Genomic DNA, 23,164 nt, shown 5'->3' on the forward strand with positions numbered 1-23,164 from the left:
TATTAGCTTTCAGACTTTGGAAAAATTTGTTAGATTTCAAAAATTTGAGAGTCCTGGGTGTTCCTTGGAAGGACTAATGCTAAAGCTGAAACTCTAATACTTTGGCCACCTCATGTGAAGAGTTGGCTCACTGGAAAAGACTCTGATGCTGGGAGGGATTGGGGACAGGAGGAGAAGGGGACGACAAAGAATGAGATGGCTGGATGGCATCACCAACTCGATGGACATGGGTTTGAGTGAAATGTGGGAGTTGGTGATGGACAGGGAGTCCTGGCGTGCTGTGATTCATGGGGTTGCAAAGAGTCGGACACGACTGAGCAACTTAACTGAGTCTTAAAATATCAGAGGAAATACTAATAATACGAGTGCTTTATGTCTTCTAGATTAACTTGGGAGACTAAGCTGTTTGCACATGATAAGGTGGGGGAATTTGTGTATTTTGGAGCAACTAGTATGGGCGTTAAACAGCCATTAGGCTAATGTCCACTAGCCTGTGACAACTTTCTGTGAACAAGAACAAGAACCAGTCCTGTGCTTCACAGGGAAACAAGGGGTTAAGGTTCCCCTTTGTACCATTTTTTAAAGGAGCTACTAGATATCTGAATTTTTGAGGATATTCCTAAGATCCCCTAGGAAGTGTTAGGTGTGTGGGAATGCCAGACTCCAGTGTGGAGGAAAAGGTCTATAGTCCTCTAAGCAAAGACTGGAACACAGAGTAGGTACTTGACCAGTAGGTTCCCCTCTTTCCTTCTCTCCCTCAGGGCCATGCCTCCAACCGAAATTCAGAGAGGGCCATTCTTCGAAGAGGGAAGTTCCTCTTGAGTGCTCTGGAGGGATTTAGAAATGCCTGCAGGTGAGGAGCTCTTTGCGATCTGATGTAATAATATGGAGGGTGGGTGCAGAAAGGAATGGACAAAGGGTGAAGTTCTAGAAGCAACACTTGATTTCTGATGCTTTGCTGCATAGTGAGAGGACTTTGGCTGGGGTGGAGAATGGGGATGTGTGTGAGTTTGGAGTGAGTCTGTGAAGGAGGTCTCTAAAGGTTCCCTTCTGGTGAAGTTTTTGTTACTGTGCCATGAAATTGTATCTCATTCAGCTTTGCGCTTTGTCCCAAGTAACCCAGCGCTCTATATGTGTTCACTGACTGCTTGTTGGATTAATTCATTTCTCATCAACAAACATTTGTTGTACCTACTGTGTGCCAGCCCTGATGCTAGATAGTGAAAGTAGAAAAATAACTCAGATCAGCTCTTGCCCAGAAGGAGTTCACAGTCTCTTGGGAACTGAGACAGTTTTGTGTATATGTGTGGAATCCATTACATTGTCACAAACCTGGGGGAGGCGTTCCAAACAGAGAGGGCAGCACACGTAAAGGCAGAGAGATGTGAAGCAGCAGACAGCATGGTATGTCGAGGGAAATATTAACACATATAGTCAGGTGGAGTGTCACGTGTTATGGGAGAGAGGGCAGGGAGCTTGAAGCTGGAGAGGGGGCCCAAGACCAGGTTCTTCCTCACTGAGGCCCCTGGAGTTTTCTCCAGGTCTGCTGGTGGGGATGCTTGCCTTGAGCCCTGAACTCAGAAATCCCTCTAAGAGGATAAATCTGACCTTTTTGAATAGGCAGTAGTAAATATATTCATATTTCTCAGGTTGGCTATGGAATTCCAGAAGGAACCTTCAGCCCAGGAGAATCCATTCACAGCTCCCAGTGCTGAGAAAGAAGACACCTTGGAAGCCTTCTCAGAATTTCTCCTCAGTGCCTGTGACTCCCTCTGTATCCCCATGGTGATGGTGGGTTGGGCAGCAAGGATCTTGGGGAGGAGAAAGACGTGAGAGCAAGCCAGACTGAGAGGCATAGGACAGTAACTCGATACTCAACTAGACCTTCTGAGGGTCTTAGCAGTATTGTTCTTGCAGCTACTTTTCTTTTGGTTTTAAAATCACAGTACAGTGTTTTGTTGTAAACAATAGATTAATAGATGCCTCTTAAAAAGTAGAAAGCAGTAGTAATAAAATAATAAATAGGTAATGTTTCAGTTCAGTTCAGTCACTCAGTCGTGTCTGACTCTGTCACCCCATGAACTACAGCATGCCAGGCCTCCCTGTCCATCACCAACTCCCGGAGCTTGCTCAAACTCATGTCCATCGAGTCAGTGATGCCATCCAACCATCTCATACTGTCGTTCCCTTCTCCTCCTGCCTTCAATCTTTCCCAGCATCAGGGTCTTTTCCAGTGAGTCAGTTCTTTGCATCAGGTAACCAAAGTATTGGAGCTTCAGCATCTGTCCTTCCAATGAATATTCAGGACTGATTTCCTTTAGGATTGACTGGTTGGATCTCCTTGCAGTCCAAGGGACTCTCAAGAGTTTTCTCCAGCACCACAGATCAAAAGCATAAATTCTTTGGCACATGTTAATGAGGTGATAAATGCCTTATATTCAGAACTTAATTTAACCCTCCCATTGACCCTGTGAAATAGGTCCTATAATTTCCCCCAATTTAAAGATGATTTTTCTATGGCTGTAAAGCAAGTATATGGCAGTGCTGAGGTTTGAACCCATGTGTTTTGTCTGCCTAGTAAAAATGGCAACCCACTCTGATGTTCTTGCCTAAAAATCCCATGGACAGAGGAGCTTGGTGGGCTGTGGTCCAGGGGTCACAAAAGAGTTGGACATGACTGAGTGACTAAGCAACAGTCAATGTGATTTAGGCTTCAGCAAGTAGCACATGTGTGAGTTCTGTAACATGAGAAATGGCTACTCTCAAGAGACCTGGTTTTGAGCTGACTTGAGACAAAGATGGTAGGAAGAGCAGGGTCCATAGTGTTGACTGCCCAGATGACCTTGGGTGAGTCTTGTCCTGTTTGAGTTTTGGACATCCTATGAACAGTCCATTAGTTAGGAAAGGAAACCTCCAAAACACCCACTGGAAACAGTAGGTGGCAGCAGGGGAGCATCCTCTAGCCATGACAGGAGAGAGTCTCTTTTCCTTGAAGAAGCCTTTGACTCAGGATGCCAGGGTCTTTAGGAGGGTAACTCTTGGGGGCCATGGGTTACAGCCCTGATTGGCACACACTAACAGTGATAGTTGGGCCATTCACTTTGGTTTCTTCCCCTGCTCTGCCTTCCTCCTAGATTTATGAAGTGTTAGAGCTAGATCTAGAATTAGATCATAGAATTATTATGTTATTCTTGCTTTGTACTTTTCAGTATTTTATACATTTTCTTTAATGAACTTGTATTACTTTTCTAGTTGAAAAAAAACTTGGTTTGAAAACCAAATGAAAAGTATCTGTAAGAACCACATCCCTGAGGCCCTGGCTATTTATACATGAGGAACCGAAACAGTGAAAGGGGAGGGGGTGACTGACCCAGGGCACATAGTGACCTTGTGCAAAGCTTGAAATAGAACCCAAGTTTCTCTACTCTATCACATCAGGCTGCCTCGTGATTCTGTTCAAAGATCACATGAAAAATAAACATGAAGGAAGTTTGTGAACCATATTATTATATGTTAGAAACATGAGTGTCATTCATATCACTATAATGTATAGTTTAGAAAGTGCTTTTTACACGTGAGATGTCATTTGTTTCTGGGAAGTAGGACTTGTAGTTATTCCTGGTTTACTCTTTGGTAGATGCCCAGAGCAGTAACGAATCTTGCACAGTTTATTAAGTGGCAGGTATAAGCCTTGGATGTAGGCTTGTGACTTCAGGTCTCTGAGCTTTTTTTGTGTCCATCAGATGAAAGAATTTAGTCTATTACTTCTAGATGATGCAGTTTTTGCTGATGCTGTTTCTTCTTCAGAGGTTCAGTCCTAGTGGACTGTGCGCTCCGTCTTGGTTCTTTGCAGAGGTACTCGGAGCAGGCCACTCACCCAGCCGTGATGGAGGTTTTCCTCTCAGTTCTGCACAGCCTTTTTGTCATCGCCCCTCACATGAAGGAGAAATTCTCCAAGAAGCTTGGTAGGCCGCAAGCAAGTGTGGAAGTTGGAAGGGAGGCTGGTGCCTTAGGCAGTTGTTCAGGGTACTTAGAGAGAGTACAACCTGTGGGTGGAGGGTTACTCATTCGTTCAGAATCAGCGTCTATACTCTGCCTAGTGTTGAGTGGAAGGATATATCATCCAGCAGTCAAAAGTCTTTAAAGGCAGTTCTCAAATTAATGGATACTTCTCTGAGTCAAGAAGGTTCCAGTTCAGAGCCATGGGTTAAACCACTGTCTCAGAAAGTTGCTGTGAAACTCTGAGGGGTTTGTTCCCTACCAGAAACCCTAGGCTAGAGTACGGATTATCCCCAACACGAACTGGGGCAGTGGGAGCTATTGTCTAGAATCCTGCTCTTACAGGGGCCTGGAATGGGCAGGACAGTGGTCACTTTTGATAGAGATCTTCAGAGCAGGGTGGAGTGGGAGTGGGGAGACTGGGAGAGTCAGGCAGTGCAGGGGACTGGGCCAGGGTCACCAGCTAATGCAGAATGTTCATCAGAAAAGAAGGTGAACTTTTACTCAGCACTTGCTCTGAGCTAAATGTTTGTTAGATCTTCTATATACATGTATCTTACTTAGTTTAACAGCAGGCTTTGAGGTATAGATATTGAAACTGAATCTCAGAGAAGGTAAGTGTCTCAGGGTCACATTACTAGTTAGCAATGGAGCATATTTGAACCGAGGTCTGTGTGACTCCAAAACTAGTACCACTCAGACTTGGCAATCCCTGTAATAATCCTGACTTAAATCACTCTCTGCTTTCTTCCCAATTCTCGCAAGCTGCCTCATCCTTCATACAACTGGCCCTGGAACTGAAGGCTAGGTTCTGCAGTGGCCTGAGGTATGTGTTGTCCTAAAGGGTCAAGTGTCCTTCTTGACTGGACAAGTGGAAATTTCTGACCAGTGTGGTTTAGTCATAGGACCGTGGAGGGATTGACACAGTGTCAGAATTGCTCAGCACCTGCTGGTACGGGCTGGATGGGCTTCTCTAGCTTTTATTTATCTGGTTCTGGTAAGACTCTCATTCCATTGTAATACTCGGAAGGGCACCTTTTAGAATCAAAACTGGGAGGGCTCTTAGAGATCATTTGTCTAACCCTCATTTTACAGACCAGGAAGCTGAGGCCTTCACAGGGTAACTGATGCCGTGTCCATCAAGAGGGTCATGTCCTGGCTGCTGCCAGCCCAGCAATTCCAGAGGAGAGGCTGTCTTATACAGAGTAGAGAGGTTGCTGCTTCAATCTCTCTCGTTAGGTTTCTGGAGCAGCCTTCCCATTTCTGGCTTGCTACCTGTTTCTGCATTTGCTTGGCAGATTCCACTTGTTAACTGCCTACAGTCCTCAAGGTAACCTCAGTGTAGTACCTAGCCCTCCTTCCATATCTCTGGGTAGAACAACTGACGTTCAGGAGAAAATACAGGGATCCACCTGGGTCAGAGTCACAGTTTTGGATGTTTATAATTCTCCTGAATCACCCAATTTGGGTTCAACAGATTCCTCTTTTTATAGTATTTGCTAGCCCCTTCCTGACCCAGGAGCATATTTTGTTTATATGTTTTATTAATTTGGAGCTTAGTACCTTACCTTGACTTATTTTTTTCAGGAAATTTTTCATGAATACCTATATGGGCCAAGTGATTAAGTTACACCTGTGGGCAGCAGGTTCCATATTTACTTTTCACAGCCACCTCCAGACCTTCAACCTTCTCTACCAGGGCCATGGTTAGAATTTCCTTGGGCTCTGGTACAAAGCAGTGGTGCCTCAGTACCTGGCAGAGATAATGCTGTCCCAGCCAGAGTAGCAATGTCCTCTTTCTTGTTCTGTCTTCCTCTCCTCCCACTAAGTCACTCAGCCCTGAACCAGGTGTGTTCCAGTTTCCTGTACTACATGTGCATCAACCTCCTCTCAGCTCCAGAGAAGACAGGACCACCTTCCCAAGAAGGTAAGATGCTGTAGTTTGGCCACTCACGAGGTCCATGGTGGTGTCTTAGTGTCTGGATGTCTTGCTGATTGGCTGAGTCATAAATCAGTACAGTAATAAGGAATCTTTGCCTGAAGCTACCCAGAAGAACCATGGAATCATGGAACGATGGAACTATAAGCTGTTTCCTAGGGAGGGAGGTGAGATAATAGATCAGCTCTCTGCCTATCCAGGTGTGGTCTGGCCTGCACAGGAACTAGCATGATAACTTCTGCCCTGGTGGCAGCCACGTCACAGCAGCCTCTTGTGCTTACCGGCACCAGTCCCCTGTTTCTGGCCAGTTTTGTCTCTTGTCTGAATAGGAGGAGCCCCACTTTTGCCTCCTCAGACCCTGAGACCCAGATAGCTTGTCTTATCTCAGAGCACCAGAAAGAGCAGCCAGCTTTGCTGACATGCAGACTGCATCTTTCTTTTACATTTCAGGAGAGGAGCAGGTGGGTGTGCGAGGTTCAAGGATATTAATTTTGTTGTGATCATAATGATCACAGTGTGCTTTGATGGAAAAAGCAATAAACTTAGAATTAGGAAACCTGACCTGATTGCTGCCACACCTTAGTGGCACATTCCGTCTCACTCTCCACTTGGCTGTAGGCCCATTGCATTGGCAGGATGGACCCTTTCATGTGACCTCTAACTTGGCCTCCTGCTTTCAGTCTCTCATCCTCCAACCAGTCTTCACCGACTGCTGGAGGGTCTATCCGAAAACCAAGTCAACGTCTCAATTCCCCTAACCTTCAGCAGTCATCTCCAATCAGCAGTCTACCAGGCATTGTTTGACAGTGATAGAGTTTTCTCTGGTGTCTGTGGTGAAATTTGGAAAGTAAGGGTAATGTAGTGAATTTTCCATGAAGTTGAGTTTATTCAAAACTTAAGCTCTGAGGTCCTTTTCTTTCATATTCTTTTGGTATTCAAATGTTCTTTCTTGTAAGAAACAGAGGTTTCATAAGAAATGTAGGAATCTGCTCTCACATTCCACATTCTGTACTCCTCATTCAAGATCTTTCACAGCCTACCTACAAATTACATCACCCAGTTCCTAAACCCTTGACACTCCACATCTTTTCACTGATGGTCCAGTCACATTGAACTCCTTGCCACCCCCTAAACACGATGTCCTCTTATGCCTCCAGGCTGCTGAACACCTTGCTTCCTGGCTTGGCAAGCCTCTTCTCTCCTTTCTCTGCCTGATTTCTGTTCCCCTTCATGGTTCCCTCCTCTTTGAGCTTGCCTTCCCCATCGCAGGTGGCATGAGTCACTGTCTCTTCCACACTTGAACATGGCACTGATCACATGTCCTGCAATTATCTGTCTCATTATCTATTTTTTTCCCACCAGCTGCCAGCTACAGGAGGTAGGGCCTGTGTGTCATAGCCTGGCCTAGAATAGCCACTCAGTGGACATTGTCAAGTGGACGAATGTATCCAAGTCCTTCCCCATGTTACCTTCAGTCTCTCCTGAGAGACTAAGAGGGGGAGAAGAGAGTGATTGCCTTTTATCCTGTGTGTGTCCTTGCTGTCCTGTGCAGTACTCTGTATGTACAGACACGCGTGTGACCATTACCTGCTCTCCTCTGTCCTTTGTGTGATTTTCTCCGGCCTGTTCCCTCCCCAGAGCTCTCTGCAGTGTCTGAGCTCCTGCAGCACGGGCTGCCCCAGATAAGCAGCAGGGGCCCCGAAAGCCTTGCTCTCCTGTCGGATCGCCAGTACGTGGAGGAAACTGCTCGCCAGAGACAGTACTGCATCCTACTCCTCTTCTACCTGGCCTACATTCATGAGGACAGGTCAGTGCTCAGAGCTGGCGACTGACAGTTGGTTCTGGAACCTACATCTGTAGCCAGGTTCAGTTCAATAACTATTTACAGAGGCATCCTCTCCAGGCCTGGTGCTGAGCACTGGGGACATGGAGATACGTGAGAAATGGCATGTATTCCTGAGGGGCTCACACTTTGGAGAGATGGGTAGTCTCAGAAGTGACAGAGCCTCGAATGCTGATGCGCATTCCTTGATATCCCTGAGGGTGTTTATGCACCAAAAAAAAAAGTCAGTAGTTTACTTTGGTTTTAAGAATTACTATACAATTTATTAAAATTTAAAATCAAAATACTATTTTTCATTAAGCTTTTAAACAATTATTGAGGTAAAGTTTACATAGCTAAGTTAGCCATTTTAAAGAGGACAACTCAGTGGCATTGAGTATGTTCACAGTGTTGTGCAAGCACCATCTCTGTCTAGTTCCAAAACATTTCCGTCACTCCAAAGTAAAGCGTCCTATCCTTTAAGCAGTCACTCCCCTTTCCTTCTGCTCAGCTTCTGGCAACTAGCATTCTGCATTCTGTCTCTGTGGATTTATCTATTCTGAACATTTCTGGTAGATGTGTTCATACGTATGTGATCTTTTGCACCTGCCCCTTCCACTGACCATAATGTTTTCAAGATTCATCCAGTAAGCATAATGTTTACAGCAGGCATTGGTACTTCATTCTTTTTCATGGCTTAATAATATACCATTGTGTGTATACACCACAGTTTGTTTATTCCTTCATTCATTGATGGGCATTTGGGCTGTTTCCACCTTCTGGCTATTGTGAATAGTAATGCTGTGAATATGTATGTGCACGTGTTTGTTTGAGTACTTGTTTTCTATTCCTTTTCTATATACACCAGGTTTAGAATTGAGGAGTCATATGGTAATACTATTGGTGACATTTTGAGGAACTTCCAAACTGTTTTCCAGAGGAGCTGCAGCAATGTTTGAGCAAGGATTCCAGTTTCTCCATATCCTTGTCAAGACTTGTCCATCTTTTTTATTATAGCCATCCTAGTGGTTATGAAGTGGTTTTTGGATTCAGTTCAGTTCGGTCGCTCAGTCATGTCCGACTCTTTGTGACCTCATGGACTGCACCACGCCAGGCTTCCCTGTCCATCACCAAATCCTGGAGCTTGCTCAAACTCATGTCCATCAAGTTGGTGATGCCATCCAACCATCTTATCCCCTGTCATCCCCTTCTCCTGTCTTCAATCTTTCCCAGCATCAGGGTCTTTTCCAGTGAGTCAGTTCTTCACATCAGGCAGCCAAAGTACTGGAGCTTCAACTTCAGCATCAGTCGTTCCAGTGATCAAGGTTGATTTCCTTTAGGATTGACTGGTTTGATCTTCTTGCAGTCCAGGGCACTCTCAAGAATCTTCTCCAACACCACAGTTCAAAAGCATCAATTCTTTGGCACTCAGACTTCTTTATGGTTCAACTCTCACATCCGTATATGACCACTAGAAAAACCATAGCTTTGATTATACAGACCTTTGTGGGCAAAGTAATGTCTCTGCTTTGTAATACACTGTCTAGGTTTGTCATAGCTTTTCTTCCAAGGAGTATGTGTCTTTTAATTTAAATTTTGATTAAATATAATTAAAGAAATTTGGGGGGGATTAAATTTGTCTATTTTTTCTGTTGTCATTTGATGTTGAGCATCTTTTCATGTGCTTGTTGGCCATTTGTATATCTTCTTTGGAGAAATGTCTATTCAAATCTTTTGTCTAGTTTTGATTCAGATTGAGTGTTTTTGTTATTGAGTCTCAGGAGTTATCTATATATTCTGGATATTAGTTCTTTATTAGATTTGCAAATAATTTCTACCATTCTGTGGGTTGCCTTTTTACTCTTTTGATAGTGGTTTTGGATGCACAAACTTTTAAAACTTTCATAAAGTCCAGTTTATTTTTTTCTTTTATTGCCTGTATTTTTAGTGTCATTATCAATAATTCATTGCCAAATTCAGTGTCATGAAACTTTTGCCTTATGTTTTATTCTAAAATTTTTTTTATAGGTTTAAGTCTTTCATTAAGTGTGTTTCTAGTTGGGGTCAATTTTTTTCTATCATGTTAGGTAAGATTCTAACTTCATTCTTTTACATGTGGAAATCCAGTTTTCCCAGTGCCATTTGTTGAAAAGACTATCCTTTCCCCACTGAATGGTGTTGGCACCCTTGTTGAAAATCATTTGACTATATGTATGATGGTACAGTAGTATTAACTAAACTTTATTCAGATTTCACCAGTTTTCCTGTACTGTCCCTTTTCTGTTCTAGGATACAATCCAGGATACTACATTGCATTTGGTATTACCTATTTTAAAATGTTTATCAGAGTCTTAATCTGATAGGTGAGACATACCCATGGTAGAAAATTTAAAAAGCATAAAAGGGCATGTAGTGAAGTTGGGCTTCTCCTCATCCCCATCTTCCTTGCATGTACAAGTGTAGAAGCCTCCCTTCCCCAGAAAGGAGCCCATTGAACACACAAATGTTTAGTGATAAATATGAGAAGAGAAGGGTGAACTGACTGTCAAAGCAGGGTTCAAACTGAACCCCCAAAGTAGCATCCTTCTTTTTAACACTGCTGGTCCAGCTGCCTGATGCTTTACCTTCTAGGTGTGAGTCAGGAGTCTGTGTCCTCTTAACAGATCCTTGCACAAAGCAGAGAACCACGTGCTGTGCATGTGTGATAGCACTTTGTTAAGTATGTACAGCACCTTCTCTGTGCAAGATGTCATTAGGCTGTGGATGTGCTGGGACAGAGGGCAGAGGGAGGGTGTGGCAAGGCAGGACAGCCATCTCTGCCTTTTTCACTCAGACTGTCCTTGGTTGACAGGTTTGTCTCAAAGACGAAGTTATTCGTGGCTGTGCAAAGCTTCCTCCTATCTCTGCAGGACCAGGGTGAACGCCCTCCACTCATGGTCTTCAGAGCTTCTATCTATCTACTTGCAATCTGCCAGGACAAAGATGGTGCCTTAGATGAGGTATGGACCAAAACACCTGGGGCTTTTCCTCCTTCTCCTGCTCCTCTTCATCATGGTTCCTTGGAGGACTATTTTGATGTATGTATAGAGACGCTGGGTGGCAGAGAGACAGTGTGTGTTGGGGGACTAGAGGGAGACACAGTGCTGACACATACAGAGCTCATGTAACTTAGCCAGTTCTCTCAACAGTTCTGGGAGACAGAGATTACTATTTTTATTTTATTGATAAGAAAATCAAGACTTAAGGACTTCCCCCAAAATCCAGTGGTCAAGACTCCATGCTTCCACTGCAGGAGGCATGGGTTTGATCCCTAGTCAGAGAAGAAGGATCCTGCACACTGTGGACCTAAGTTAATTAAGTCCTAATTAACGCTTCCGTCTATGGGGTCGCACAGAGTTGGACACGACTGAAGTGACTTAGCAGCAGCAGCATAAAGGTCAGTTAGGTTAAAGGCTGTTTTCTTAGTACCACCTCTGGTTTGTGCAGGAGGAAAAAGGTGTGAGATGTCTACAGATAGTTTATGAAGCAAAATGTATTGCTGGGACCTACATCATTGTTAACCAGGTTGGTCTTGGTTTACTTTGATGAGGTTATATGTTACAGGTTTTCTCCCTCCAGCTTCTTTATAAACTCTTAGGGCTGGAGCAGTCATTTCACAATATATACATTTATCAGATGATTATGTTGTATCCCTTAAACTTGAAAGTCCCTCAGTCGTGTCCAACTCTTTGTGACTGGACTATACAGTCCATGGAATTCTCCAGGCTGGAATTCTGGAGTGGGTAGCTGGTCCCTTCTCCAGGGGGTCTTTCTAACTCAGGGATTGAACCCAGGTCTTGCTCATTGCAGGCGGATTCTTTACCAGCTGAGCCACAAGGGAAGCCCATACCTGAACTATCAGGGAAACCTTAAATTTATGCAATGTTATATGTTAATTATGTCTCACTAAAACTAGGAAAAAAGACTTAATAGTGTTTAAATGGCAATACTCCCCAAATTGTTCTATAGATTCAACATAATCTTGATCAAAATTCTAGTTGCCTTCCTTTTTTTTTTTCTTGTCTCGAAATGGACAAGCTGATCCTAAAATTTATTTGGAAATGCAAGGGACCCAAAATAGCCAAAATAATTTTGAAAAAGATCAGGTTTGGAGGACTCACACTTCTTCATTTCAAACTTACTACAAAGATAGAGTAATCAAGACAGTGTGGTTCTAAATATGTCTAGGAGAGATATCCAGATCAACCGAAAAGAGTTGAGAGTCCAAAAATAAACCCATAGGGAAGTCCCTGTCTGTTCAGTGGTTAGAACTCAGCACTTTCACTGCCGGGACCTGGATTTCATCCCTGGTGGGAGAATTAAGGTCCCTCAGGTCAAAAATCAAACAAAAACCCTGAAAATAAACCCATATATTTTTATAAGGACGACAAGACAATTCAGCACAGGAAAGAACTGCCTTTTTAATAATGGTATTGGAATCAGCTGCATATCTACATGCAACAGAATGGAGCTGGACCCTTAACTCATATCATACACAGAAATGAACTGAAAATGGATGAAAGACCCAAGTGAAGAGTCAAAACTATGAAGCGTAAAATCATGAGAGTAACACGCTCAGGAATTTGAGATTTGTTATATGTGCAGCAGGGAAGAGAGAGGTTTAATAAATGGTTTAACACACCTGCCCGTTGCTTTCTCTGTGCCAGGGCACAGATTAATCTGCCGCAGTCCTTGCCCTCGGGCAGCTGAAGTCTAGTGTGGTAGGTAGACACATACATGCTGACAGTGGTGACACACTGTGCTAAGTGTCATTAGAGAGTGGGGTTTCTCAGCCAAGCACTGGTAACAGTTTGCACAGTCTTTTCTGTGGGAGGCTCTTCTGTGCATTGCAGGATATTTAGCGGGATTCCTGCCTTGTCACACTAGACACCACTAGCAGTCCCCCAATCAAGACAATCAACAATCTAGACATTTTTAAATGTCCCTTGGGGAGTGAAATCACCCTGATTTGAGGGCCACTGTTACAAGGTAAGCACGGTGAGGTTTTCTTTTTGCTGGAGGGTGCCAGTGAAAATATCCTGGACCCCTGAGAAGCCAGTACATTTTTTCCCGGTTACATCTTGGCTGTCTCTATTTGTTGAGGATTGGAGTCTCTTGGGCCCTCTGCAAGGTGTATTTAGCCTCTTTATTCTTTGCCTCCAGGCTGTGGTTGGCGCCATCAAAAAATTCCTAGAGGACACCCGAGACCTGCACCGAGTCTACACCCACCATCCGCTCCTGCTCAGGTTGTTCCTGCTGCATCCAGAGCTGATGAGGAGGTTTGGGCACCGTGTCCTGGAACTTTGGTTCTCCTGGGAAGAGAGCAGCTGTGAGGAGCTGGATGGTGTCCCATCTGCTGGGCAGCCCACCCTTCCCGCCAGTGTAACAGCCCTGTTTCACATGCTTAGGAGCAGCCCCAGCATCCTACTCATTTTACTAGTAGGTGACCATTTGCTCATTTCTACAGTCAGCCATCTACAGGGTGGTGGGCCCTCTCTCTCTGGGAGCTGGATTCCTGAGGTCAGGAGGCACCTGCAGCTGCTCCTACCCGCCTCTGGACTTACCACTGTTGCCATGCTAGTAGGAGGTCTTTTCAGCTGGCAGGTGCCTGGTAAATCTCTCAGTGGTTGTCTGCTCACTGAGAGATATGTGCCCCTCTAATCCCCAGGGGATACACCTCTGAAGTGCTGACCTTTGTCACCATTCCCTCTCGCCTACCTGTCTTAAGTGTATTCTGTTAGCAAAGGTTTGATGTCACAGGGGACCCCTGGGGCATGTAGTGGCAGATGCCTGACTGGCAATTGGACTCAGCGTCTTTTCTGTCATAACTTTCAAGATAATGTTACATGTGCAACACTCTCTCTGGGGCATACCCAGAATTTTTTTTTATCATGAGTTTATTGCATATTCCAGTGATTTTTTTGTGTGAAGTGAGACATTCCTATAATTTCTGTAGGTTCATCAGTTAGATAAGGAAGCTGCTTGTTTGCAGTTTCTCACACACTGGCTTTAACTCCATCTATTTTTCTTTATTATTATAGAGATAACTGCTATAATATATATTTTTTAAAAGTAAATTATGTACACAGTCGACAATTTGTACTTAGTGACCAATTAATGTGACTAGTGGCAGGTCCCAAACTGACAATGTGGTTTAGAACCCCTATCTTCAATGCCATTTCACTTACTTGCCCCCTGTCCCTTAGTCCTAGAATGACACAGCCCTTTAGAGGTGAGTGGGTGTTCTTTTGATAGTCTTATCATCAATAAATATGATTCCCTGATTTTGGAGTGACACCTGCGTATTGTATATCTCACATCCTTAGTTACCTCCTTCTGTCCATATTCACACCCACACATACACACCCCCGCTGAGACGTAAATCTTCACCCTCTGTCCCTGAGATCTGTCATTTTGTGAAATCTCACATGTGTTGATTTGATAGGGGCCACATTCATGCTTTGGCTCAAATTCTTTCTTGGATGAGGAAGAAAAGGGAATAGGAATGGGTTAAAAATAAACCATTAGTGCGTAAGGAAAGAAGACAAGATGGGACACAGAGTAGCAATGGACAGAGCTAAGATGCTGGATTTTCTTTGCCAGATAAAGTATTCAGGGTCAGTTTCTCACATGTAAGTATTTAGAAACCTTTGCTGACCTGTTGAGTTAGGGATCTGAACAGATCTAAATCTCTCAAAAAAGAAAAAATTCAGGTCTTCTCTAACACCCAAAAAAGATGTCCTTTTCATTATAGGGGACTGGAATGCAAAAGTAGGAAGTCAAGAAACACCTGGAGTAACAGGCAAATTTGGCCTTGGAGCACGAAATGAAGCAGGGCAAAGGCTAATAGAGTTTTGCCAAGAGAACGCACTGGTCATAGCAAACACCCTCTTTCAACAACACAAGAGAAGACTCTACACATGGACATCACCAGATGGTCAACACTGAAATCAGATTGATTATATTCTTTGCAGCCAAAGATGGAGAAGCTCTATACAGTTAGCAAAAACAAGACCAGGAGCTAACTGTGGCTCAGATCATGAACTCCTTATTGCCAAATTCAGACTTAAATTGAAGAAAATAGGGCAAACCACTAGACCATTCAGATATGACCTAAATCAAATCCCTTATGATTATACAGTGGAAGTAAGAAATAGATTTAAGGGACAAGATCTGATAGATAGAATGCCTGATGAACACTGGATGGAGGTTCGTGACATTGTACAGGAGACAGGGACCAAGACCATCCCCATGGAAAAGAAATGCAAAAAAGCAAAATGGTTGTCTGAGGAGGCCTTACAAATAGCTGTGAAAAGAAAAGAAGCGAAAAGCAAAGGAGAAAAGGAAAGATATAAGCATCTGAATGCAGAGTTCCAAAGAATAGCTAGGAGAGATAACAAAGCCTTCCTCAGCGATCAATGCAAAGAAATAGAGGAAAACAACAGAATAGGAAAAACAAGAGATCTTTTCAAGAAAATTAGAGATATCAAGGTAACATTTCGTGCAAAGATGGGCTCGATAAAGGACAGAAATGGTATGGACCTAACAGAAGCAGAAGATATTAAGAAGAGGTGGCAGGAATACACAGAAGAACTGTACAAAAAAGATCTTCACGACGAAGATAATCACGATGGTGTGATCACTCACCTGGAGCCAGACATCCTGAAGTCAAGTGGGCCTTAGAGAGCATCACTACGAACAAAGCTAGTGGAGGTGATGGAATTCCAATTGAGCTATTTCAAATCCTGAAAGATGATGCTGTGAAAGTGCTGCACTCAATATGTCAGCAAATTGGAAAACTCAGCAGTGGCCACAGGACTGGAAAAGGTCAGTCTTCATTCCAATCCCAAAGAAAGGGAATGCCAAAGAATGCTCAAACTACTGCACCATTGCACTCATCTCACACGCTAGTAAAGTCATGCTCAAAATTCTCCAAGCCAGGCTTCAGCAATATGTGAACCGTGAACTTCCAAATGTTCAAGCAGGTTTTAGAAAAGGCAGAGGCACCAGAGATCAAATTGCCAGCATCCGCTGTTTCATGGAGAAAGCAAGAGAGTTCCAGAAAAACATCTATTTCTGCTTCATTGACTATGCCAAAGCCTTTGACTGTGTGGATCACAATAAACTGTGGAACATTCTGAAAGAGATGGGAATCCCAGTCCACCTGACCTGCCTCTTGAGAAACCTGTATGCAGGTCAGGAAGCAACAGTTAGAACTGGACATGGAACAACAGACTGGTTCCAAATAGGAAAAGGAGTACGTCAAGGCTGTATATTGTCACCCTGTTTATTTAACTTCTATGCAGAGTACATCATGAGGAACGCTGGGCTGGAAGAAGCACAAGCTGGAATCAAGATTGCTGGGAGAAATATCAATAACCTCAGATATGCAGATGACACCACCCTTATGGCAGAAAGTGAAGAGGAACTCAAAGGCCTCTTGATGAAAGTGAAAGAGGAGAGTGAAAAGGTTGGCTTGAAGCTCAACATTCAGAAAACGAAGATCATGGCATCTGGTCTCATCACTTCATGGGAAATAGATGGGGAAACAGTGGAAACAGTGTCAGACTTTATTTTTTTGGGCTCCAAAATCACTGCAGATGCTGATTGCAGCCAGGAAATTAAAAGATGCTTACTCCTTGGAAGGAAAATTATGACCAACCTAGATAGCATATTAAAAAGCAGAGACATTACTTTGCCAACCAGAGTCCGCCTAGTCAAGGCTATGGTTTTTCCTGTGCTCATGTATGGATGTGAAAGTTGGACTGTGAAGAAAGCTGATCGCCGAAGAATTGATGCTTTTGAACTGTGGTGCTGGAGAAGACTCTTGAGAGTTCCTTGGACTGCAAGGAGATCCAACCAGTCCATTCTAAAGGAGATCAGTCCTGGGTGTTCATTGGAAGGACTGATGCTAAAGCTGAAACTCCAATACTTTGGCCACCTCATGCGACGAGTTGACTCACTGGAAAAGACTCTGATGCTGGGAGGGATTGGGGGCGGGAGGAGACGGGGATGACAGAGAATGAGATGGCTGGATGGCATCACCGACTCGATGGACCTGAGTTTGAGTGAACTCCGGGAGTTGGTGATGGACAGGAGGCCTGGCGTGCTGTGATTCATGGGGTTGCAAAGAGTTGGACACGACTGAGCGACTGAACTGAAGTGAACTGAGGAAGATACTAATCATAGTATCTTATTTTTTTCTTTTTAAACAGATTAAGAAATAGCTTTAGAGAGATTTGCCCAAGGTCACAAGAGCTGAGATTAAAACCCAGATTTTGATTCCCTATTGTTTTTTCCAGTAAACTGAGCTAAATCTCAGGACAAGAGAGAAACCAATCCTGACTCAGGGTTTCATCTAATGGGAGAACTATTTGTTTGAGCACAGGGAAGAATTAGACCTACTTCCTGGCCCATGGGCCAGTGAGGGACTCAGATACAACAAACCCCTAACAACTGAAAGAAGTCTTCTCTGAGCTTTGGTTTCTTCATGTCTAAAATGGAGATAACATGGGGATAAATGAAAGAATATATAGGAGCAGTCGTGGTATGCTGTACACAGTAGACTATCATTCACTGATTCCTGACTGCCTCCAAACCAAATAAAGAATCTTAATCTCAGAAACGCTTATTGAGGGCCTTCCCTTGTGGTCCATTGGTTAAGAATCTGCCTTCCAATGCAAGGGATACAAGTTTGAACCCTGCTTGAGCAACTAAAATCCCACATTCCACCTGACAACTAAGCCACAACAAAGACCTGATATAGCCAAATAAATAAAGTTTTTAAAAAAAGAAGGAAGACTTATTGAATTCTGAAGGTCATATAGCTAACAACGGTCATGACCGTGGCCGGAGCCTAAATTAATGAGCTTTTTACTAAATTAGATCCTAGAAACATCATTGTTAAGAAAGAAGAGCAAGGAACAACTTTGTTGTTTGTTCATGTGTATAATTTCTACCATTGCTTTCCAGCTTCTAGCTGCAGGAGGGGAGAGAGTCTAAAAATATGTGTTAGTACCAATTTCTGTTTCTGATATGGGTAATTAACAGCTGAAAACAAAGCTGTTAATTGCCAGTCTTACCAACGGGTGGTCTTTCACGTGGGTTGTTTATATGTAAAAAACAGTGATGTCATAGAAGCTCTGTTTGTTCCCTGCTTGGGCCATGTCCCTCTGGCCAGCCCAGTCCCAGAGAGTTCTGGACGACTCTGGACAGGAGAGGCTTCAGAGTGGGTCATGCTCCACCCAGAGCCTCCTCACTGACCCATATGGTGTGTTGCACCCCTTCCCCTGGCATTCATCACAGCTGCCAGATATCTAAGTCGCCCCCTTCCTTTGGCACTTTTAATATTCACTAACTTAGATTTCTAAGAGACCAGCTTTGGCAGTCGGGCGGCCGTGTGCTGGTGAAGGAGCAGAACTAGGAAACTGGTTTGACTGTGGGTCCTGTGACCTTAGACAAATCACACCTCATCTGGCTTCAGCCTCATACTCTATAAAGTAAAAAGGTTGATGGAAATGAACTGAAATTCCCTTTAGCCTTCTTACTCTGAGAGCCTTTCCTTCCAGGGCTGTTTTCTGAGTCTCTGTGTGTATGTGTATTCTGTGTCCAGCTCTTTGCAACCCCATGGACTGTAGCCCAACAAGCTCCTCTGTCCATGGAATTTTCTAGGCAATAATACTGGAGTGGGTTACCATTTCCTACTCCAGGGGATCTTCCCAACCAAGTCCCTACAAGGTAACAAAGATAAAGCCAACCTCATCCCTGACCTTCCTTAAATCATAGTGGCTATAGAATTTATAATGCTCCTGCTTTCTTGACAGGCAGACTAGTTAACCTGCCCCAGTTTGCTGATTTGAAAAACTGGCGTGACACCTACTAGGAAGAGTTATCATGAAGATACAGATAATGTATAAACAAACCTGTAACTGCAGTTTAAACACAGAACAATACCTGACCTTATTAGGTCCTAATTGAGTGATTGCTGTTGATGTTGTCAATAAAAATTAATCAACAGTCTATCTCAGAAGGAAATGGCAAATTTATTTCAGCCAACCTGAGAATTATAACCTGGTAGACAGTCTTTTGGAAATCTCTGAGGGGAATTCCCTGGCAGTTCAGTGGTTAGGACTCAGTGCTTCCATTGCAGGGAGCACAGGTTCCATACCTGGTCCAGGAACTAAGATCTTGCAAACCATGTGGTGTGGCCGAAAAAATAAATTAAGAAAGTAAAATAAAAAGCTCTGAGGATTATTTTGCCCATAAGAGGTCAAAGCACAGTGATTTAAGTTTTTGAGACAAATGGTTAAATGACATATTACTGATCGTTTACACAATTTAAATCTATACATACAAAGGTAGTAGTGGATCACAGGTCATCATGGTCCCTTGCAGAATTAGGAAGGAATTTATTCCCTAAAGACTTAATGAGTTGTGACCCTTGAAAGATTGAGAAAGAATGTTATCTCCTAAGGAGGTCTGGTTAATTCAGATGCAGAATACACACTAAAAGGGGAGGAAGATGCCCAAGCTAGCAAAGAAAAATTTTATATTTAAATGTTTCTCATTGTGCCATATTTTAATGAGTTATTTCATCAGTATTATAGCTGTTACTCTGGCAGCTGTGGGGGTTTTTAGAGAGACAAGCACAGATGCCCCCATGCTACCCAGGGATCAACACATCTGGGTTTGTCTGGCCAGTTGCCTGTAATCATGGTTGTGTGTGTCAGGAGCTAGGAGTCTGTATGTGACACTGGTTTTGTGGCACCCAGCCCCCTCTGCCCTGTCCAATGGAATTGGCCTGTTTGAGCTGGAAGGTGCCAGGAACTCTCAGTGGGATAGTCTCTGGTGTAGCTTCTGCTGACTTCCCCTTTAACATATACTCATTAACTCTGAAAGCAAATAAAAAGCAATGTTCTTTCCTGCATTCTGAAACCAAGGCCTTTACTCCTTGGGGCAGAAATAGCCAGATGCCATGGCGGAGACGGGGCCTGATCTGGTCCTTGCTTCTCTTCCTGTGTCCTGAATCTGTCCTAACCCATCCTATCCTTGCCCTGTGACATCTCCACCCCACCCCCTTCTCCCTTAAGGCACACTCAGGTCCCCACTTCTGAAGTAACCTCTTCCTGACCCTTGTATTTCCATGTGCAAGAGAGGGGCATCCTGGAAAGTAGAAAGAGCTCTGGGCTTGGAGGTTGGAGTGTGTTAGTCACTCAGTCGTGTCTGACTCTTTGTGTCCAAGTCCTATCCTAGGGACTGCAGCCTGCCAAGCTCCTCTGTCCATGGGATTCTCTAGGCAATGATAGTGAAGTGGGTAGCCCTTCCCTTCTCCAGGGGATCTTCCTGACCCAGGGTCTTCTGCATTGTAGGCAGATTCTTTACCATCTGAGCCACCAGGGAGTCAAATCCTAACTGTGCCACTTACTAGTTTATGTGAGCTTTGGCACATCACACAATCTCTCTGAGCCTCTGTTTTTTCCCGTTTAGGATGGACTTGTTTGACAGGATGATGCATGGTAGGTCCTGAGTGAGTGCTTCCTTCCCCAGGTTCTGTGACAGCATCATTTGGGGCTCTTCTCCAGCCCCTCTTCTTCACTGCTCAACTGTCCCCAACTATAATGCCCTCTGAGCTCTGACTTCCTTCTCTCCTGCTCAGGACCTCATCTGTTCCAGTCCCATGGACATAGCCCACAAGGTACTGATCGTTCTGAAGACCTTTCTGAGGAGGAATGAAGATGTCCAAGTGGGCGGTCTCATCCGAGGCCACTTCCTGATGATCCTGCAGCATCTGCTGGTGGAGCATGGGTCCTCCCCCTCAGGAGGTCAGCCTGTAGCTGCTGGAGGCATGTTTAGACCTGAAGAAAGGTCACTCAGGAGTGGGCATCTCTACCGTGATGAGGTCTGCTCTGGGAGAGAGAAGTGGAGTTTTCTCTGCAAAAGAAAAGTCAGGCCAGCGGGGCATCAAGCAAGAAACTTTTATCTCCTTCCTCTTATGGGAGAGTGGGTGCTCAACATACTTGTGCGTGTGTGTGTGTGTGGTTTGAGTGTGCTTATGTTTCATGTCTGCATGGGTGGGTGTGTTTGATGCATGCATGCATATCCCCACCCTGCGCAGCATGTGCTCAGAGCTATTTGTCACAAGAATGGCAGCCCCCAGTTGGGAAGAAAGAAGCGGTAAATGTTGGGGAGGTGAGGGAGGCAGCAACAGCCAGCAGGGGCAAGGGAGGGGGTGGATCTGTGATGGATTGGAAGCTCCTGGTGAGATCTAAAAGGATGGTTTCCAAATCTGTAATGGGACTCCCTGGAGTCACAGAAGCTTGATATTTGGTATAGTGTGAAAGGCTGGGATTAGTCTGTTTTTTTCCTAATCTTAGAAAGTTGAACTTTTAAATGTTCAAGCAATTAAGAGGAAGTGGGTAGAGAACTATGGCTCACTTGGTCCAGTTCTGTTGAGGACGGGGGTTTGGAGGCATGTTTAAGGGGATCTCAGTTCTGTTCAGTTCAGTCGTTCAGTTGTGTCCGACTCTTTGTGACCCCATGAACCCCAGCATGCCAGGCCTTCCTGTCCATCACCAATTCCCAGAGTTTACCCAAACTTATGTCCATTGAGTTGGTGATGCCATCCAGCCATCTCATCCTCTGTTGTCCCCTTCTCCCTGCCCTCAATCTTTCTCAGCATCAGGGTCTTTTCAAATGAGTCACCTCTTCGCATCAGGTGGCCAAAGTATTGGAGTTTCAGCTTCAACATCAGTCATTCCAATGAACACCCAGGACTGATCTCTTTTAGGATGGACTGGTTGGATCTCCTTGCAGTCCAATGGACTCTCAAGAGTCTTATCCAACACCACCGTTCAAAAGCATCAATTCTTCAGCGCTCAGCTTTCTTTATAGTCCAACTCTCACATCCATACATGACTCCTGGAAAAACCATAGCCTTAACTAGACGGACCTTTGTGGACAAAGTAATGTCTCTGCTTTTTAATATGCTGTTTAGGTTGGTCATAACTTTCCTTCCAAGGAGTAAGCATCTTTTAATTTCATGCCTGCAGTCACCATCTGCAGTGATTTTGGAGCCCCCAAAAATAAAGTCAGCCACTGTTTCCACTGTTTCCCCATCTATTTGCCATAAAGTGATGGGACCGGATGCCATGATCTTAGTTTTCTGAATGTTGAGTTTCAAGCCAACTTCTTCACTCTCCTCTTTCACTTTCATCAGTAGGCTCTTTAGTTCTTCTTCACTTTCTGCCAGCATATCTGAGGTTATTGATATTTCTCCCAGCAATCTTGATTCCAGCTTGTGCTCTTCCAGCCCAGCGTTCCTCATGATGTACTCTGCATATAAGTTAAATAAGCAGGGTGACAATATACAGCCTTGACGTACACCTTTTCCTATTTGGAACCAGTCTGTTGTTCCATGTCCAGTTCTAACTGTTGCTTCCTGACCTGCATACAGTTTTCTCAAGAGGCAGGTCAGGTGGTCTGGTATTCCCATCTCTTTCAGAATTTTCCACAGTTTATTGTGATCCACACAGTCAAAGGCTTTGGCATAATCAATGAAGCAGAAATAGATGTTTTTCTGGAACTCTCTTGCTTTTTTGATGATCCAGCGGATGTTGGCAATTTGATGTCTGGTTCCTCTGCCTTTTCTAAAACCAGCTTGAACATCTGGAAGTTCACGGTTCACGTATTGCTGAAGCCTGGCTTGGAGAATTTTGAGCATGACTTTACTAGCATGCGAGATGAGTGCAATGGTGCGGTAGTTTGAGCATTCTTTGGCATTGCCTTTCTTTGGGATTGGGATGAAAACTGACCTTTTCCAGTCCTGTGGCCACTGCTGAGTTTTCCAAATTTGCTGACATATTGAGTGCAGCACTTTCACAGCATCATCTTTCAGGATTTGAAATAGCTCAACATCACCTCTACTAGCTTTGTTCGTAGTGATGTTTCCTAAGGCCCACTTGACTTCACATTCCAGGATGTTTGGCTGTAGATGAGTGATCACACCATTGCGATTATCTGGGTCATAAAGATCTTTTTTGTATAGTTCTTCTGTGTATTCTTGCCACCTCTTCTTAATATCTTCTGTTCTGTTAAGGGGATCAGGAGGATCTGAATCCTTCCTTTTCAGGGAAGGAGAAGCCACAACTAACTGATTATAGTGTTTAAGAATCATGAGATTTCTTGAAAACCCACAGTGGAAAGACTGTGAGCCTTGGATTCAAATTTGGGTTCAAGTCCTGGCCCTACCAGTGGCTGTGGGACCTGGGATATGTCATTCAGCCTCTCTGGGCCTCAGTTTTCTTAACTGTAAAATAGAAATGACAGTCCCTGCTTCCCATGATTCTAAAGAGGATTAAGTGAAATAA

At 44.0% G+C, this 23,164-nt stretch overlaps 1 protein-coding gene across 1 annotated transcript in view; it reads left to right on the plus strand.

The window, feature by feature from the left end:
• MEI1 (meiotic double-stranded break formation protein 1) overlaps window positions 1-23,164 on the plus strand; it is a 63,532-nt gene that overhangs the window by 26,863 nt on the left and 13,505 nt on the right. Inside the window, exons 13-21 of the mRNA XM_055396274.2 lie at window positions 762-853; window positions 1,650-1,791; window positions 3,854-3,965; window positions 4,765-4,825; window positions 5,829-5,926; window positions 7,577-7,745; window positions 10,612-10,759; window positions 12,963-13,238; window positions 20,455-20,620. Coding sequence (XP_055252249.2) covers window positions 762-853; window positions 1,650-1,791; window positions 3,854-3,965; window positions 4,765-4,825; window positions 5,829-5,926; window positions 7,577-7,745; window positions 10,612-10,759; window positions 12,963-13,238; window positions 20,455-20,620 — 1,264 coding nt within the window. The remainder of the gene's footprint in view (window positions 1-761; window positions 854-1,649; window positions 1,792-3,853; window positions 3,966-4,764; window positions 4,826-5,828; window positions 5,927-7,576; window positions 7,746-10,611; window positions 10,760-12,962; window positions 13,239-20,454; window positions 20,621-23,164) is intronic.

This window comes from Moschus berezovskii, chromosome 6 (genome assembly GCF_049115385.1).
Source record: "Moschus berezovskii isolate FMDL1 chromosome 6, NW_MosBer_1.0, whole genome shotgun sequence".
In the NCBI taxonomy this organism is placed as follows: Eukaryota; Metazoa; Chordata; class Mammalia; order Artiodactyla; family Moschidae; genus Moschus; species Moschus berezovskii.